This window comes from Astatotilapia calliptera, chromosome 6 (assembly GCF_900246225.1).
Source record: "Astatotilapia calliptera chromosome 6, fAstCal1.2, whole genome shotgun sequence".
NCBI classification, from domain to species: Eukaryota; Metazoa; Chordata; class Actinopteri; order Cichliformes; family Cichlidae; genus Astatotilapia; species Astatotilapia calliptera.
The window spans coordinates 39,717,454-39,735,669 of NC_039307.1; the positions used below are offsets into that span (position 1 = coordinate 39,717,454).

An 18,216-nucleotide genomic window follows, 5' to 3' on the forward strand; every position below is an offset into this window, starting at 1 on the left:
CAAGCGACTCCTTGTTTTGTCGTCTCAGGTAAGCATACATTTCTTCCAAGACAGGTTTGGCGCCGACAAAGTTTGTACCAGGATCTGACCAGATTTTTCGGGGATGGCCTCGGACAGAAGTGAACCTCTGGTAGGCAAGCAGGAAGCTCTCTGTTGATAGTGTGCTCGCTAGTTCGACATGAATGGCTCGGCTTGCCATACAGCAAAACACAACTCCCCAAACTTTCATGGTCACTCTTCTCTTGACATCATCCCTCACATGATAGGGTCCAAACAGGTCAACAGATGTAAATTCGAATGGTGCAGCAGGATTTGACCTCTCTTCAGGTAAGTCCCCCATTACTTGCTTGCAGGTTCTTGCCTTTGCCTTCTTGCAGATGATGCACTGGTCAACGACCTTTTGGGCAATAATTCTTCCTCTGACAACCCAAGCCTTCATTCTCATCCGCAGTAAGGTTTCTGCCACTCCGCCATGTCCCTCGCTGTGTGCTTCTCTGGCAAGGAGGGTGGATAGCCAGGCTTGGAATGGTAGAAGGGGAACGGCTTTGCGGTCTTTTTTGAAGGTTTGGATTCTGCCACCACAAACTAGAAGTCCACTTGTTTGGTCTCTGTAAACGACTAGTCTGTCTGTTGTGGTGCTTGGGAAGTTGACGCCCTCTTGTGCTGCTAGGCAAAGGTCTCGAAAAGCATCTTGTCTCTCGCAGACTGTGAGGACACCCGAAGATGGTACTACCTCCCACTTTTCTTGGTCTCTGGTCTTTGATCTCATGAACTTTTTGGCAACCCTCCAGACCCACGCCACGGTCCCAATCAGCCTTCTCAGGTTGCTGAATCGCCTTTCGTCGATTAGCTGTTGGGTTGCTACTCCTCGTGGTCTTCTCGACTCTACGTGTACTGAGTCCTGAGCCGCCTTGATGTGCATTCTGGTAAGGACCGCAACAAAAGTCTTTTTCTGTAGCTTTGTGACCATTTCTCGAGCTTGGGCAGCGACCTCTCCGGCGGATTTCTTCAGCCACTCATCTTCAGGAAGTTGGAGAAACTTTGGACCCGACTGCCACTCGGAGTCCTCGGTTAGGGCATTCGGACTGGCCCCTCTGGTGAGGATGTCTGCAATGTTTGCTGACCCAGGAATCCACCACCAATCCTGGGCATCAGTGCTACTCTGGATTTCACCAACGCGGTTTGCAAAGAAGGTCTGGAAACCGTAGCTCTCACGCTGGATTGCACCCAAGACGGTCTGGCTGTCAACGAGGTGGTACCATTTTTTGACCTGGATTCTGCAGTGTCTCTGGAAGTAGGTCTTCAGACGGGCAGCAAAGACTGCGCCACACATCTCTGCTTTAACAGGATCGCCTTTGTGATTGAGAGGCGTCAGTTTGGCTTTGGACTCTACTAGTCTCACAATGACACTATGGCTGCAGCTCCAGCGAAGGTACATCACTGCACCATATGCATGTTCACTGCCATCAGAGAACGTGATGGCACTGGGCTCTGCACAAGGATCTGGTGGAGTCAGGGCTCTAGTGAAATGCAGTTTCTTCAGGTCAGCATACTCTTCCAGAAGCTTTATAGCGTCTTCTCGGAGACCTTCAGACAAGGCTGCGTCCCATGTGTCTTCGAGGCAGTGCTTTACTTTTGCTTCTTGGAAAGCTCTCCTTACCAGGATGGCACCCTTTTGTTTGACGGGAGTCACTAGACCGAGTGGGTCGTATAGGCCGGAGACTTGGCTTAGCAGTTCTCGCCTGGTGAGTGGATCAGGTGTTTGCTCTCTGACTTCTTCTCTGAGCAGGTCTTGACCAAGGCACATTTTCCTCCTTTTCTTTGAGAAGTTCACTGCAACCATGACATGAAGCTTGTCATCATTGATGGTGTAGCCAAGGTCAAGGGCTTTGTTGTCATCTTCCGTCAGCTGGTTCGGCAGGATCATAGTCTTTGGCTCTGATCGAGGCAACTCTTTCTTTGACTCCTCCCTCCCACTTTGACTGGAGTAGACCCAAGGCTTCATGTAGAATCCTCCAGCTCTCAGGATGTGCTCGATGTTGGCTGTTAGGAGTCCCAGATGGTCGAGGTCATTGTGTGATGTCAGGATGTCATCGACATAAGCATCTTCTTCCAGCACACGTTTCTCCTCTGTGAAGTGACTGAATGAAGGTAGGTTTGCAGTTTCTCTCATGGCGACTTGGGCTATGCAACCAGCAGGTTTGTCTCCAATGTTGACTCTTGTTATGGCATAGTCTTCTATGTCTGCATCTTCTGTGTCACGCCACAAGAATCTGTGCAAGTGGACTTCTCGATCTTCCAGCCAGACGGAGTTGTACATCTTGCGGATGTCACCAAGGGCGGTGTAGACACCAGCTCGGAACCTCAGCAGGACAGCTCTTATCGGGTTCAGGACATCAGGACCTTTGATGAGGATGTCATTCAGGCTGAGGCCTCTGTACTTCTGGCTGCTGTTCCACACCAACCTCACTGGGGTAGAGACAGAGTGTGGATTTGGCGCGATGAGGTGGCTTATATACCATACTGGCCCAGTCCAACTCTGCAGGACTTCTTTGGACAGCTTCACTGCAGCTCTGCGGTTTACCATCTCATGAACTTGTGCAGCATAGGCCTTCTTCCATTCAGGTTCTTTAGATAGCTTCATCTCAGTTCTGATGAATGTTGCTTCTACTGCTTTCCTGTTATTTGGCAAGGTTGCTGGATCTTCTACCCATGGGTATTTAGCATGCCAATGCGGTTCACTGTTGTGGGCATCTCCAGTTGAGTAAGTCAGGCCATTCCTCACGATCTCCATCTCCCTCTCTTCTGCAAGCGTCATTTCTTTACCCCCTGGCTGGCAGCTCCCACAACGACACCCTCCACATCTCGGCTGGCAAGCGGCTCCGATGCTTTCCCACCTCCACCACTTCAGAAAGTCTCTGCTGCTGGTAGCTGTGGTGGATGGAGTCTCAGGGTGATCAGGGTGCTGACAGGAAGCTAGGTCTTTAGTGAACTCTTGGTACTTGAATGCAGCAGCTCTCATTGATCTTGCGAAGTGAGTTTTGGAGGTGTGGGCCATCAAAGTGACTTCCTCAAAGAGGTCTGGATGCGTGCCCCCGATTGTTTTGCCAAGTGGACCGTCCCAGAGAACCAGGTCACCGATGGAACGGATCTTTTGGGGCACCAGCTGGCCTTCTTTATGGCTGATTAGAAGCTGGATCTCTCTGGGTCTGATGAGGTCTTGGGGAGGGATGTCAGGGAAGATCTTCTGTAGCTTTTGAGGTGGAACATGTCTTGTCACTTCAGCAATCTTGTCAAGACCATAGCAAACTAACTGGTGAGGCTTTAAAGTTCCTCTTGAGGTGTTGACACGGATCTTGAGAAGGTAGCGCTTTGTTGCCACAGACACCTTCATACCTCCGATACCCTGGATGACAAGCATGACGTCTTCACTGCGAAGGTTGAGCTTACTTGCGGCTTTATGGGTTATGTAGTTTGTGTCAGATGCTAGATCAATTAGTGTCCCAATTCTCTGCCCATCATTGGCGATGACGTCAAGGAGCATCAGGATCACAGGGTACTCTTTTAGACCAGTCTCCTCCAGTAGACCTCTCTCTGCTGCCATGGAGTTGAAGGCTCGTGATGAGACGTTGCAGAAAGCTTTCCGACACTCCTGCGCTAGCTCTGGTGATAGTTTAGAGATGAACTCTTCTTGAACCTCTGTATACCTCCTCCCCTCAGCTCTCGCCGGACCAGACTTGGGCCTTTGTGATAAGGGTCGTGGCAAGGGACAAAGAAGGTAATGATGCTGGTCTTTGCACTCTGGTTTTCCACACAGGTAAGTAGTCTTTCTGCAGGGTTCATCGTGGATCTCGAGGCATCTCTTGCAGGCTCCAAGTTGCTGCACTGCATCCTCTTTCTCCTGTAACTTTGTGTTGGTTCGAAACCGTCTGCAGATGTAGAGCTTTCTCTTGTGCTTTGGGTCCCCACAGATGATGCAGCCTGCTGGATCAGTACTGGATTTAACTGACTTGGTACGGGCGTACTTTACTGGGAACTTTATTCTCTCCTTGGCAGGGTCGATGTCTCTCAGCTGGTCTAACTGCTCGTAGATGGACTCTTGAGATTGGAGGTATGCGAGCAGCTTGTCAAACCGGTTCTGATGAGTCACAGCATTCTTTGGATCAGCAGCGTGGGTAAGCCAGTCTTTCTTTAGGGACTCAGGCAGCTTGCTTTCGATAGACTTTATTACCAAGAGGTTCTTTATGGCATTTGCTTCATCCAGCTCACTCAAATCATAGAGGGCCTTTTCAACTGCGTGGATAAGCTCTATAATTCTTCTAGGCTGGTTGCTACGGACAGGAGGGATAGCTTGAAGCTCCTCAATGATTTCAATGGCGATGGTGGCTTGATTTCCATAGCGGTTCTCAAGGACTCTGAAGATCTCATCGGCCGAGGTGTATGTGGACAGGCGCAGATCTTTGGCCACTTTATCATCGAGGCTATCAAGAAGTTGGAATTTCTTTACTTCCACGGACCCGGTTGGTTCACCTTGCTTTTGCAGAGCCTCCCATTCCTTCCGCCATCTGTAGAACTCACGCTGGCTGCCGGTGAACTTTGGTAAAGCTGTGGCTTTCAGTTTTATGGCTGCGACCGAGGCTGCGTTGCGGACTGTGACAACTGCTTGGTCGGCATCTCTTTTAATCCTCTCTGCTTTGATCAGGACTGCCTTCCCTGACACCAGCTTTGGAAGGCAGGTTTGGAGCTCCATCAGTCGACGATCACAATCTCGCCTCTCAGCAGGTGGAGCCCAGCGGTTCCATGTCTGGTGTGCCTGCTTAGCTTTCTTCACCAGTTCTTCTAGATGGTGGAGCATAAAATCATATGCCTCCAGCGGTGTATCAGGCTGAGTGGATGTGACGTTCTCACACGCCATTTCTGCTGATTTTAGAGCAAGGGTCAGTTCTTTTTCACCATATGATGTCCACAGTGTCTCTCTGATCAGGTGCTTCACCTCCTTCAACTTCTGCTCACATTCTTTCTCCGTTTTTTCGACGTCTGCTCTCTGTTGGCCCATCAGCTCCGGTGTGCCCTCTGCTTCACACTGCGTGATGTAGGCGGCCTCAAGCTCCTCGTTCGCGTCAATCACTTTGGAGCCCTCTACTGTGAGTCTCTTGAAGGAATCCTGCAGCTCCTCTACAGACATATCCATGTGGGTCCTTATTATATGGTTGGGGAGTCTGGAAAACAGTCTCTTTGCAGTGGTTTGCTCCATTTTCAGCTCTTCGAGTGACTTGGACTCAGCCATTCTGTTTTCTCGGTTGTTGATTGGACAGGCAAACGGTGTGCGATTTCCTCCAGGCCCCCAGGTGGAGTCTTCTCCGTCTTTGTGGTGAGCTTTTGTGGAGTCTTCACTGGTCAAGGCCGGTTTCTCTACTGGCCAGGCCGGTTTTTTACTGTCAAGTGTTCCTCTGACTGTGAGGTGTCCACACTTGAAAAAGACCAGACTTTGAATTTCACTCAACTTTATTTAGACCAACTAGTTTGATAGCTGGTAGGTAGCAGCAGGTAAAAAACCTTTCAACACAAAAATAAAGAACATTTCATTAACCATTCAGATAAATTACACAGAAGACAGATGAAATAACAAAATACACTTCAGTAAAGCCATTTACCATGTGGTTAACTGTGTTAATTTAACTGTGGTTCTTAAATAAATATACACAATGTGTCTTCTTTGCATTTAACACTTTTTTATAAACAATTGTATTTTAAAGTATACATTTTAGCATTCACAAACATTTTAATAGACTTTAACTAAGGATTTTCTTTACAAAGAATTATTTTCTTTAAATCAAAACCAAACATTTATTCACTAGTTTTACGATCCACCCAAGGATTTGGGGTAACTATTTTTAATATTAATTAACATAAATATGTGGGAACACTAACTGCACAAACAATTTATTCAAACTTAAACATTCATTTTTGTCAATATAATTAAACTTAAATGCAGCAACTATTTCCCTAAGCGTAAAACATTTGCACAACTGAGCTTCCATAGTCCCAGATACATCTGCAAAAGCAAAATGTGAACTCAAGAGCTTACCGATAGCCTGTCTTGTTCAAAGTCTTCCTCACAGTGGAAAAGTGCTTTGTTTGCCGTCCTCTCAGTATGTTGCACCCGGGTCAAATGACTGCTGCATGCATTTAAAGGTTTACTCGGCACGCCCACCCTTGATTGCTCTAATGTGGCTCACCTGGCAGGGCGGCGCACACCAGGCCGTGCTTAGTTGTTGATTGCACCCAAGGTCTAATCAGCGGCCATGGGTAAGCAGCAGCACCGAACAGGTAGAGGGCAGGAGAAGGAAAAGAGGAATAACAGCCACACCTACTAGGTCAGCGCGACAGTGTGTGTGTGTCAAAATGTCTGAACAGTATAAAAATGCTATTTTAAGAACATTTATTGTGCAAAACTTTTTTTACATTTTAAATTATAAAACTTTTCAAATAATTTCAGATCTTTTTCCAAACAATGTAACAGAAAATTCTTAAATAACAAATAAAAATGAAGATAAATGCGCCAACATTTTTGAATACAGTCAGTGGCGTGTCTAGAAAATTTTTGTTGGGGGGGCCAGGTAGGGGCACAGATTTGGAGAAGGGTGGCAGATGTAATTGGCAGATAAAGTTAAAAAAATTCTACCAACCGTTAATCAAAGGAGCTTGCAAGCTCCTTTGACTACGATGACCTGGATGACTGAGAACCTTCACAGACCTACCAACCGTTAACCATAATTCAATAATCCTATAAACCTAATAACCGAATGCGCTTTTAACTCTTATTCAAATGAGATTTTAACCACTACGGTGCAAAGTTTTTAGATACTGCGTTGATAAAGTACAAGAGATACAATCAGTGCTTTGTCAGTGTTTACTCAGTATTCAAGGACAGCAATATTTGCATAGTATTTTTACTGACATATAGTGCACATATGTTTTGGGCAAAAACATTTTTGAATATTAAAATACGAACATTTGTAACAAACAATTGACAAATTAGCCAATGCAAAACTTTATCTGCCTGTTAAAAAAAGAAGATAATCTTCTCACAAACTGGTGATTTTGAAACAGGAAAAAAGTGTGGAAACAAATGAAAAGACTAACATTTGAATGAAACCTGAAAGCAAGTAAATACTTTCTATGCTGCCTTATGGTAAACTTTGGTAATATTGATCAAGAACAACACTGGCTGATGATGAAATACAGTCAGCTGGCATGGTGACACTGCCAGTATTAACCTGCAGGGCTGGACTGGGACAGAAAATCGGGCATTTTGACTACAGACCGGCCCACCAGGTATTAAAGCCATAAAGCCTTTGACTGAAAACAAACGCTGTTGTGACAGTCCCATATGGAAAAGAAATAGTAAAAACTTACATGATTTACTCATGAAAGTGGCCACTTTCTTATTACTTTCATATGTTGTTTTAGTATCCAAAACATACAAGCTTCATTATATAATCTTTCAAGGGATCTTATATCTGTTTTTACTCTTGTATGCTTTTCATACAAGTTTCACACAAGACAGATACAAACTTTATAAAATTTATATATATCTTTTCCATATGTACACCGTCTTGTTGGTATATGTATGATTTCTATACATTTTACATCAGATAAAAACTTTGGTTGTAAGATTTAGATAATTATTTAATAAAAGCTAGACATTTTAAATGAGAATAAGAAAGAAAGGTATTTCTTTGTGCCCCCCTCTCCCTGTTAATGCCCTACCTGCCCCCCTGGCAAAACTTTCCTAGACCCGCCCCTGCACAGTTACCAGCTGTCAGCTACTTAGAAAAGGATCCTGGTGTTATTTGTCTCTCAGAAACAGTTCATAACTTCAACTCATCCATGTCCTAAAAGGTAAACCTGTTTCTCCATCACCTGTTCAGCTCTGATGATTCAGTAAGGACATCTCCTGGTTTCATCTTCATGTTTCCCTCTCACCACATATCCAAACCGACATCATGACCAGCAGGTTTACAGCTGTGGCTCCAGCCAACATCAGCTGATACTAGAAATTAATATTAAATAAATTCTAACAACAGCTGATCAAGCTTAAACGTGCTGCTGTTGTTTAGCGCGACATCTGCTGGTTTCCTTTCTGGCGCAAAGTGGGCGATAAATAAACAAGAGAGAAAAGCCGATCAGCTGATCATTGATCAGTTTCATGATTGAAGTAGAAACAGGAGAGAGAGGGGGGAGAATGAGAGAAGTTCACTATCAGTAACATCATAGCACCACCCAGCTGTATAAAAACTCCGTCAAGCTGGCTAGAACGCAGTACGAGTTATTGTAACTGACAGTAAAAAGTCAGCACAACAAAAATAAACTCCACCTAAACTTGGTTCATATCTGACCCAGATAGACTGCAGGTCATAACTTCTTACCTGAAGTTCAGTTCACCTGACACTCGGACTGGTGGCTGCCTCGGGGCTCTCCTCCTGCCTCCCCTTCCCTCATCCACCTGCTGGCCTCTGTGGAAGCCCCGCCATAGCCACCACCAAACAACTGAGTTATTTTTACACATCGACCTGCATCTGGCCAATCCACCACCTCTCATTGTTCATGCCGTTACAAAAAAAATAAAAAATAAGTCACTGGGGATATGCCCGGTATGCCCGATGGCCAGTCCAGCTATGTTAACCTGCAACCAAATCTGCAGCTCCATACAGCAATGTTACGACTTAGATTACATCTTATAACGCATAACTCTTATGTTAGCTGCCCTCAGTAGCATACTGTCTGAAATATTCCACAGCTGCAATAATTCTTTAAGTGTTATTTTTTTCCTTGGTATTCTAATTTCACCGAAGTTTACTAAACTCAACAAACTTAATATTACTTACCGGGACATTTATTCTGTCCTCATTTTCTTTCACCGAAAAATTGTTTCCTGCAGTGCGTCTTTCGTGCTTGGCTCTCCTACCTTTGCTAATGTGATGCACATAGCGCAGAAGCGATGCTGCATTCACTTACACTCGGATATCTGAGCTTCACCATGAAAACATAATCGGACATTTGATATTTGATTGAATTTTATTGTTTTGCCTTTGGGGTGGCACCTGGGGTGGCCAGTCTGGTTGGGGGGGTGGCCTGTGCACCCCCAGGCCACCCCGCTGGACACGCCACTGAATACAGTAATAAAGTAAAATGTCTGCTGTGTAGGGCCACCGTTTTTCTTTCCACTGGACTGACTGTTTGTGGAAGGTGCAGTTTTTGGCTTTGCTCATATTCCAACACGGGCTTTGTTTTTGAAGTGAGGAAACAAATTACTTGTATTCCGTCTCTTCACCATTACTGTCAGATGATATTTTTCTGCTCAACATCCGACTGCTTAACCCAAACCAGGTCCATATGACCAGCGTCACACCGCTCTTCTTTATAAGCTCCTTGCTTGCATGACACCATCAACATGTGCTCGTGGTAGAGCGCTATAGCAAAAAGCCAAATTCATATTGTTTCTACCGTATACCGTTTATACTGCCCACCCCTACCTTGAGGCACTATATGAGTAAAATCGAATTGAATCAATGTGTTTTAAACACCAACAGAGGTTTGTCAGTTTATATGAAGGCATAAAACTAGTCCCAGTCCCTCTGATACAGTATGATTGCTTTGCATTGTTGTTTCTCAGTTTCTTTTATAAATATCACTATTTCCACTCTTCTCTTTCTCTGCAGATATCAACATCTGGTTGGTCACATTTGGCTTTCATCTCCATAATGCAATCCCAGGATTCCCTATTCCGAAATTTGACCTGATACAGCCATCACTGGAGATGAAAAAGAGCCAGCTGTGGGATGACCTGCCTGTATGTATACTCAGATGAACTATGGAGGAACACCACACCCGATCCGTCACAGCGGGCGTTTTCTCTGGTTGCAGCCCAGTGACAGTGAAACAAGTGTCAAACAAACAGTGGTTACATTTGTGCAAAATTCATTTTTGCTTGTAATACAAACCATGAAGTAGTTTTATTGCCTTGATCTTACCAAGCAGTGTTAGAAAAAAATTAATTAAATTGAATAAATCGAATGGGCGTCATCAGTCGTACATATCACCAGTAGGTCCTCATGTTTTCTCAAAAGTCTCCAGTGATGTAATCTGGCCTGGACGTACTTCTTAAACATGTCTGAATCATCTTTCTTTGACTTTTCAGCACAAGAAAGAAACTCTAACAAGCATAATCCAGCTCCTCAGGGCTTGATCTGGAGCTCGTATTGTAGCTAAGTGGCCAGCACTGACAGCGGGTTTAGAATCGTGCCATCAGGGAGCAGCGAGTCGGTGGCTAATCCAGTCAGTCCAGTCACTGGATGATATTTGTAAATGGAATAAATGATGTAACTGCATCAAACACATCTGGGGTGGTTTGTTCGGTACTCTTGTCACTGTTGCTGATGGCCACATACGAGACATTCTACACCTTAATAGTTACTCATTTATATATAGTCATGCAAACATAACGTTGACAAGGAACAGAAAATAACAGAACGAGAAGAAACGAGGAATAAATTAATAGGAAGTTATTAGTGAGACATCCTCCCATTTAAAGGAAAGGAAATCAGTAAAGGAGGATGTCTGTGCACGTGTTGTCGGGTCATCAGTAATCACACTCACACTGAGAGTGAGGAAAAGGCGCTGACGTAGAGGCGCTGACGTAGAGGCGCTGACGTAGAGACACTGACGTTAACTCAGCGATTAATGAAGGCAACGACAGAAATAGAAGTGGCCGTTTCAAGAGAGAAACTGAAAGAGAGAAAAAGATAAAGAAGCAGGAGAGACTTCGTGCTGTCTTCCTCCCTGAGCCTGCTTCAGCCGGAGCTTTCTTCCTGTAAAAAGGGAGTTTTTCCTTCCCACCATCACCAAGTGTTTGCTCTCTATTATTGGGCTTTTCTCTCTATGACCCGAAACACGACTTCTCTCTATTTCTCTTCATTATTGTCGGGTTTTTACTTGATCATATAAAGCGTTGTTGTGATTTCACGCTACATAAATCAAATTGAATTGAACAGAATTTGTATGACTTGGAGCAGCAATGATCGATTGAGTCCACACACCTAGATGCAGCCGACAATGATTGTGAGTCACATTTTCAGACACCTTTTCTGCTTTTTCTCCACAGTCTATCTCAGGCGTCCAGCAGGAAGTGACCCGTCAGTCTCAGGCCTTTCTGTCGTTTGAGCGCATGCCAGAAATTCAGCTCAGTCGGCGACATTCAGACCACAACAAGCCTTGGCTGTGGTTTGCCACTGTCAAGTCTCTGATAGGAAAGGGAGTGATGCTCGCCGTGATCCAAGGTCGCGTTGTGACCAGTGCTCTAAACATCGCCAACGAGGACTGCATCAAGGTGGCTGCTGTCCTAAATAATGCCTTTTACCTTGAGGGCTTGCATTTCACAGTGGAGGGAAGAGACACGCACTACTTCATCAAGACCAGCCTGCCTGAGAATGACCTCAGCGCACTGCGGCTCACCTCGGGGAGGAAGTCACTAGAAAATGGAGTAAACGTCACAGTATCCCAGTCCACAACAGTCATGAACGGGAGAACGCGGCGTTTTGCTGATGTGGAGCTCCAGTACGGCGCCCTGACACTTCACGTGCGTTACGGGACGACGCTGGATGAGGAGAAAGCGCGAATCCTGGAACAAGCAAGGCAGAGGGCGCTGTCGAGTGCCTGGGCGCGCGAACAACAGCGAGTGAGAGACGGGGAAGAAGGAGTACGGCTATGGACGGAGGGAGAAAAGAGGCAGCTGCTAAGCAGCGGGAAGGTTTTGGGTTATGATGGATACTACGTACTGTCTATAGAGCAGTACCCCGAGCTAGCCGACAGCGCTAACAACATCCAGTTCCTACGGCAGAGTGAGATAGGGAGGAGGTAACACGGCATTAACAGAATCCAATGATCCCGCCCACTGACTGTCAGAGACTAACAAAAGCTTTTCAAACATGGATGTCACAGACTGAAACCAAGCCACTGAAGAGATCCCGCGATCCCTTTTTTTGGGATCAAAATGTTCAAATGGGATTTCTAGACTGATGATGTAACAATCACTTCAGTGCAGCTGACCCGAAACACGGCTGCAGTTTGATGGTCTGCAAACCCGGATAAAGGTTCCTTTTTTCGGTCATGTTCTTTTTCTCTATCTCGCTTTCTCTTTTTTTCACCCGGTCGTCTGCCTTCGAACAGCTTGCACGCATGACCCCCCATCCCCACCGCCTTTCGTGAAAGGTGGGGGCTATAACCCGACTGCTATATTTGTGTGCTAGCTAGCTATCAAACAGTGGGATGTAGAGACTCGTTCAAGCGGCCGACTGAGGACTTTACAGTTACATGAGCTTGCAAGCGTTTCAACAGCTGGTAACTGTCAGTGTAATCGCCATCTGTGCATCCCTAAGAGATGTTGCAGGTGTCGTATCTCTGTTGGGAGCCACGTCTGTAGGCTCTGTCGTGTCCGTGGCTGAAGCAACTGAGTGGAACCACCGTCGTGGACTCTCTAAGAAGGACAGGCACAAAAATTCAACTTTGTATGAAAGCTGAAAAAAATTAACTGATTTTCTCTTTGAGTTTTTTTCTTTATATAAACTTGCTGTTGCTTCAGACAAAAAGGGTATATGAAAATTAACAAAAACATTTTTACATAGTATTACTTATACCACTATTACTACTTTTACTGCACCGTCACCACTGGAATGGACCATTATATGACCTGAACAAAGACAAACTTTGATTTGTGTTTTTACTTAAAAGCCACTTCTTCCCATTCTGTGCTCTAACAAGTTCTACAAATTTAGAGAGACCACAGTCAAACTGACGTATGTGAAGAACCAGGGCGACTGTAGGGCCACCGTTGTGTTTGCGTGGATGTACATTGGTCCTATAAACCCCTGGTACCCTGGCTGCCCAGGTGTTATTCACTTTTACAAAATGTGACTCGGCCTCATAACAAATAGACTTGTGCTTTTCTCAGTCACAGGTAGTAGTATTGCTTGCAATAGAAACATGTTATCATGGCTTTGGGTGGGAGGGGTGGGGGACAGGATTGCTGTGAGTAGTAACAAATCGTTGCTTCTCCCTTTATTTTTGCTTGTTTATCTTTAAAGGGACAGTGCATTGCCATCAGTGACATTAACGAGTAACAGTAATAGATCAAAGATCAATGTGGATGTTTACTCATTGATTGTGGGTCTCTGTACTCCTTTAGAGTTTCCATTGTGCGTATGTGTGTTTATAAGGTTGAAAAGTAACTTTAGTCATTTGGAAGGAAAGAGCAGGAACTTTCCACAGAGAGTTAACCTCATATGCTACCGATCTTTTTTTCAACGACAGTTATGACAAGTTGACAATGTTTTATGGTTTATCTTTTTCTTTATTTCGGAGGTTGATGAATTCCACTTATACGTACATCAATATTAGTCTCAGAGAAAGTAATTTATGTACAGTGTTTCTACAGTAAAGAATAAAATACATTGAAACTAACGTCTTTTTTTGCTGTGTTTGTTCTTCACTTTCACTGCTAGCAGCGATAAGAAAAAACTGATTTACTCAAGTGCTTTTTCATGCATTACATGCTTTTTATTGGCAACATCTGAAAACATTGTAACATGACTTCATAATGAAGCCTGAGATGGGGTAGGATTTTCTACAAAAGATGTCATTGAAAATCAAATCCACTAATCACCAACACCAAGAAACATCCAGCTCCCAACACAAACACAAACTGTACACAAGGACCAAACAAACTACATGCAGGTAGTGTTTTTCAAGCAAATGCAAAACAAGAAGACCGTCTAAGTCAACTCAGAAAGACCGGAACATTGTAATGGGTCCTGACTAGGGATGGGTACCGGGTTCTGACATAAACAGTAGTAACCAGAAAAGCAGCGCACATTTCGGTGCTTTATTTCGGTGCTTTTTTTTCCTGAGCTGTGATACACTTTGGATTCTAGCCAATCATTTTACCTTTCCGAGGATAGTAGGCGGGTCCAGGTACAGGCACGTTCTTTTAGAGCAGAGCTACAGATTAAAAATGACCAAGGCGAAGCGGTCAAAGTCTGGCTGTACTTCACAGCAAAAGATGCAAACTCAGCAGCAACAAGTGCTTTAAGCTGATACTGTGATACTGTCAACGGAGGCAACACCTCAAATCCGATGAAACACCTGGCGACGTATAGCATTTTGTTAAAAGCCGAGAAATGCTCCGTATTTGATAGCTTGCTGCGAGACCTCACACCGTGCGCATCTACTGCGGGTGTGGTGCCTGTTATCGGACCCGGAGTTAGCAACATCCCCCAAAAACACGAAGAGGAGAGTCCTGGCCCCTAGCCCTGCCAGTGTAGCAGAAATGATGAGGATTGATGATGCAGCAGCAGCCGTTCTTCTCTGCGTGAGTAGCTTAATGTTGTTCGTGTGTAATTTACGTTGAGTAGGCTAACCACGTTATTACATTAATGCATGTAAGGTGAACTAGCAAACATCATCATAGCTACATGCGGCTGTCCTCTTGTTTGATGGCAGATGCTCCCTTCACCCTGGCCAAAAAGGCTAAAATGACCAAAGAAAAAGAGGGAAACAGCTAAACATGAGAGGTTTTTGGACAAAGTTTGTGTTTTTTCCATTGTTTAAGCACTGCTTCCAGCCAAGAGTGATGCCATATATGCCCCATAGCTGCAGAAAAGGCTAACATTGTTATCTTTTTACAAAAAAACAGCTGAACATGAGAGGTTTTTGGACCAATTTTGTGTTCTCCATTCTTTAAGCACCAGTTCGAGCACCGTTTAAGCACCGGCACCGTTTCAAAAGTACCGGTTTGGTACTGGTATCAGATAAAACCTAAACGATACCCATCCCTAGTGCTGACCCAGCTCTTTTTTTCCTTGTAAGGTTGATCACCATCTCAGTGGTCTTATGTGCGCATGAACTAGGGTTGCCAACCGTCCCTTAAAAAACGGAATCGTCCCGTATTTAGAAACAAAAGTACACGTCCCGTATTGAGCTAATAAGGGACGCACTTTGTCCCGTAATACAGTGAGAATCAAAAGTAGTCTATAACTTTTAATGGAATTAACGCTTTGTTTGAAAACATAATTCCCAGCCCCTCTCCTGCTTTGTGACCAATGAGCTGACAGCACACTTATGACAATTCGAGTATGACAAGTCAGATTACCGCTCATCTCATTGGTTGAGGAAAGGTCGCTTACGGAGAAAATACCGGAAGACAACCGATGACCACAACAACAAGCATGGCCAACAGGGAAACAAACGCCGACACTGCGGTGCAAGTCTCGGACGGCACACTGTGCGTCCATAACATGAAGGTTATAACAGAAAATCTGTCGCTCGCTCTCTCTGTCTTTCACTCACACAGACACACCACCACATCAACTTTGCTAAATTGCTAATGAAAAACATGATCAGGCAGCTGTGATTGAGCAGCAGTGTAAATCCAACTATTTTCACGGTTGTTGTGGTCGTGATAATTTTGTGATGCCACATGGAAAAGGCTCGGATGAGCTTTCCAAAGTTCTACAAGTTGTGCCTCCATCGCTCGTGTCCAGATCACACTGCAACGTCTTTTTCACCGACGTTTACGTGTTTGCGCGTGAGCAGCTGCGGTGACACCCTCACGAGCGATTGATGATCGGGAGTTGGTCGTGAGGTGTTAATCGCTTCTCGTTACCCCACGTATACTACACGACGCACGATGAAGGCCAAAATCGGGCTGATCACCAAATCGGTCGCACGACTCAAAAATCGGCTCAAAATGGGCCAAAAATCGCACAGTGTGAGCCCAGCATTAGAGCAGCAATGTTTGTTCGCTCAGAGAAAGAAAAAAATAGGCTGCAAAAGTACAGGGAGGAATGGGAAAAGGAAAACACCTGGCTGGAAAAGTGCACGATAACACCTTTAAAGCGCACTGCACTGTGTGCTGGCGCACTTTTTCCATAGGCATGCTTCTATTGGTGGGCACATGAAGAACATGAGGGGCGTGAAAGCTCGGGGAACCCTTTACCAATTTCTTGTCCACCAGGCCACGGCAGAAGCAGATATGGTATGTAAACACTGGTTTGTTGTTTAAACCCTCTGGTTAAGGTTAATATGGGCATGTGCAGTGAATATCAGCGCTATGTGGCCAGAAGTGTGATAATATAATTTATTTTGTGTAATAAACAACTGCAAGGATAGATGATTACAACAAATAGATGACTAATACATAAAAGTAATACATAGATGAATAATGATGATGAGTTAAGATGCGTAATCATGGGAACAAGCGGGTTTACAAACAGGAGCAGCTGATTAGCATTAGAAAAGCTGAAATAATACCTCAACTGAAGCCAATTGTACTAAATGCACTAAATGTGCACAGTTACAAGAATATTTTTCTTTCTATTGTTTTCTATTATTTTAAGTTAAGCAGGACAGAGTTCTTTTAAAGAAAGATTTAGACATAGATGATTGAGTCAAATTACGAGGACTAGATCGATCCAAAATTGGATCAAAAACACAATTCAAATCACCACCAAGGATAAGCAAATGTGTATTCAGAAAGGGGATGTTACTCAGCAATCTATTAGCGAATTCAGCATCATCAAAATTCGGGGCATATACATTTACCAACAAAACCTTTTTCTGCATTAGGGTACCAGCAACAATGATGTATCTACCGTTCCTATCAGCGACAACATTGGTCAAAGTGAATTGAACTTTCTTATTAATGAGAATGGCCACTCCTCTAGCCTTCGAATTAAAATTTGAGTGAAAGACCTGACCTACCCAAGGGCAATATAACCTATAATGATCCTTAATGCGAAGATGAGTCTCCTGTAAAAATGCTATGTCAGAATTTAGACGTTTCAAGTGAGTAAAAACCTTAGATCTCTTAACAGGGTTACCCATACCTCTGATATTCCAACTAATGAATCTAAGAGGCATACCTGACCCAGCAATGCTGGGGTCTATATTTCCATTAACCATTTACAAAAAGGAAGAGGAAAAAGACCAAACCAAAATGCCAGTGGCCATGAAGAGCCGAAATGGGACAGCCCCCCCCCAACCCAACCCTGAACACAAATACACCCCCAAGTCTCCACAGAACAGAACAAAGGAGACAGCAGTGTACCCCAAAGTAGCAAAAATGATTCACCGAAGTGACTGGACTAATTGTTGTCTAAACAAAAATAAAAGCGAGAGAGGGAAAAATAACCTCTCACCAACTTCTCTACAGCATAACAGTGTGCGCGTAACAGTAAACATGTTTTTTTTTTAAAAAGGAAAAAAATAAAAAGGAAACCAACCAACCAAAAAAAGATCACAGTACAAAATATGACTTCCTCAGAAGGAGAACTTTCCAACAAATCACCGAACGTGCATAAAATGTAAAAAAACAAAAAACAAAAACAACATACATAAATAGATAAACAATTAAAACAAAAACAGCCAAACAAAAAAATAAATAAATAAAAATTTAACAGAAACAAAAAACAACTCAGTCCTATGCAAATCAATGCAGCAAGCTTGGAGAAGATTGTGCCGGACTGGTCCGAAGTTCAAGAGTATATTATATGATCCAGTTTCAATAAATAACAATGAAAATAAAAGGAACCAGCACACCAACAGTACAATAACCAGCACAACGGCCCAAGAAAACAATGCACAGGTGGCGTTAAACCTAAGGAGACCGTGAACCCTTAGCAGCATTACAGTGTCAAACTGAGGAGCTAACGAGGCTCACCCAGAAATCAAAGTTTTGACATAATCACTGGCCTCCTCTGCCGAAACAAAGTCCTTCTCGACACCCTTATATGTGATGCGGAGTCGCGCTGGATGAAGCAGGCCATACCGAACACCGTCAATGCCACGGAGTTGCTGCCTGACCGTGTTGAATGCAGCACAAGCCCGTGCCACCCTGGCGGTGTAGTCGGGGAAGACTGAAATGGTCCGATCTCCAACTTTAATCTGTCGGCGTTCTCTAGCACGTCGTAAAATGTCGACACAGTCAGTGTGGTAATGAAACCTGCATACAATGGCTCGTGGACGGTCGCCAGGCTTAGGTGCGGGTTGGAGGGTCCTGTGCGAACGATCCAAAAGCGGCTCCTTCCCCAGATCAAATGCTTCTTTTAGCAAGGAAGCTACAGCGGCAGTGGTGCACGTGTCAGGGCCCTCCGGTACTCC

General features: G+C 44.4%; 1 protein-coding gene across 12 annotated transcripts in view; it reads left to right on the forward strand.

The window, feature by feature from the left end:
• The window catches only part of LOC113024783 (teneurin-3), a 439,740-nt gene extending 426,677 nt beyond the window's left edge, over positions 1-13,063 (forward strand). For all 12 annotated transcript variants that reach the window (XM_026172107.1, XM_026172108.1, XM_026172106.1 and 9 more), the window contains 2 exons: positions 9,726-9,856; positions 11,168-13,063. In XM_026172107.1, coding sequence (XP_026027892.1) covers positions 9,726-9,856; positions 11,168-11,923 — 887 coding nt within the window. In that variant the 3' untranslated portion in view covers positions 11,924-13,063. The remainder of the gene's footprint in view (positions 1-9,725; positions 9,857-11,167) is intronic.
• Positions 13,064-18,216: the final 5,153 nt, after the last annotated feature.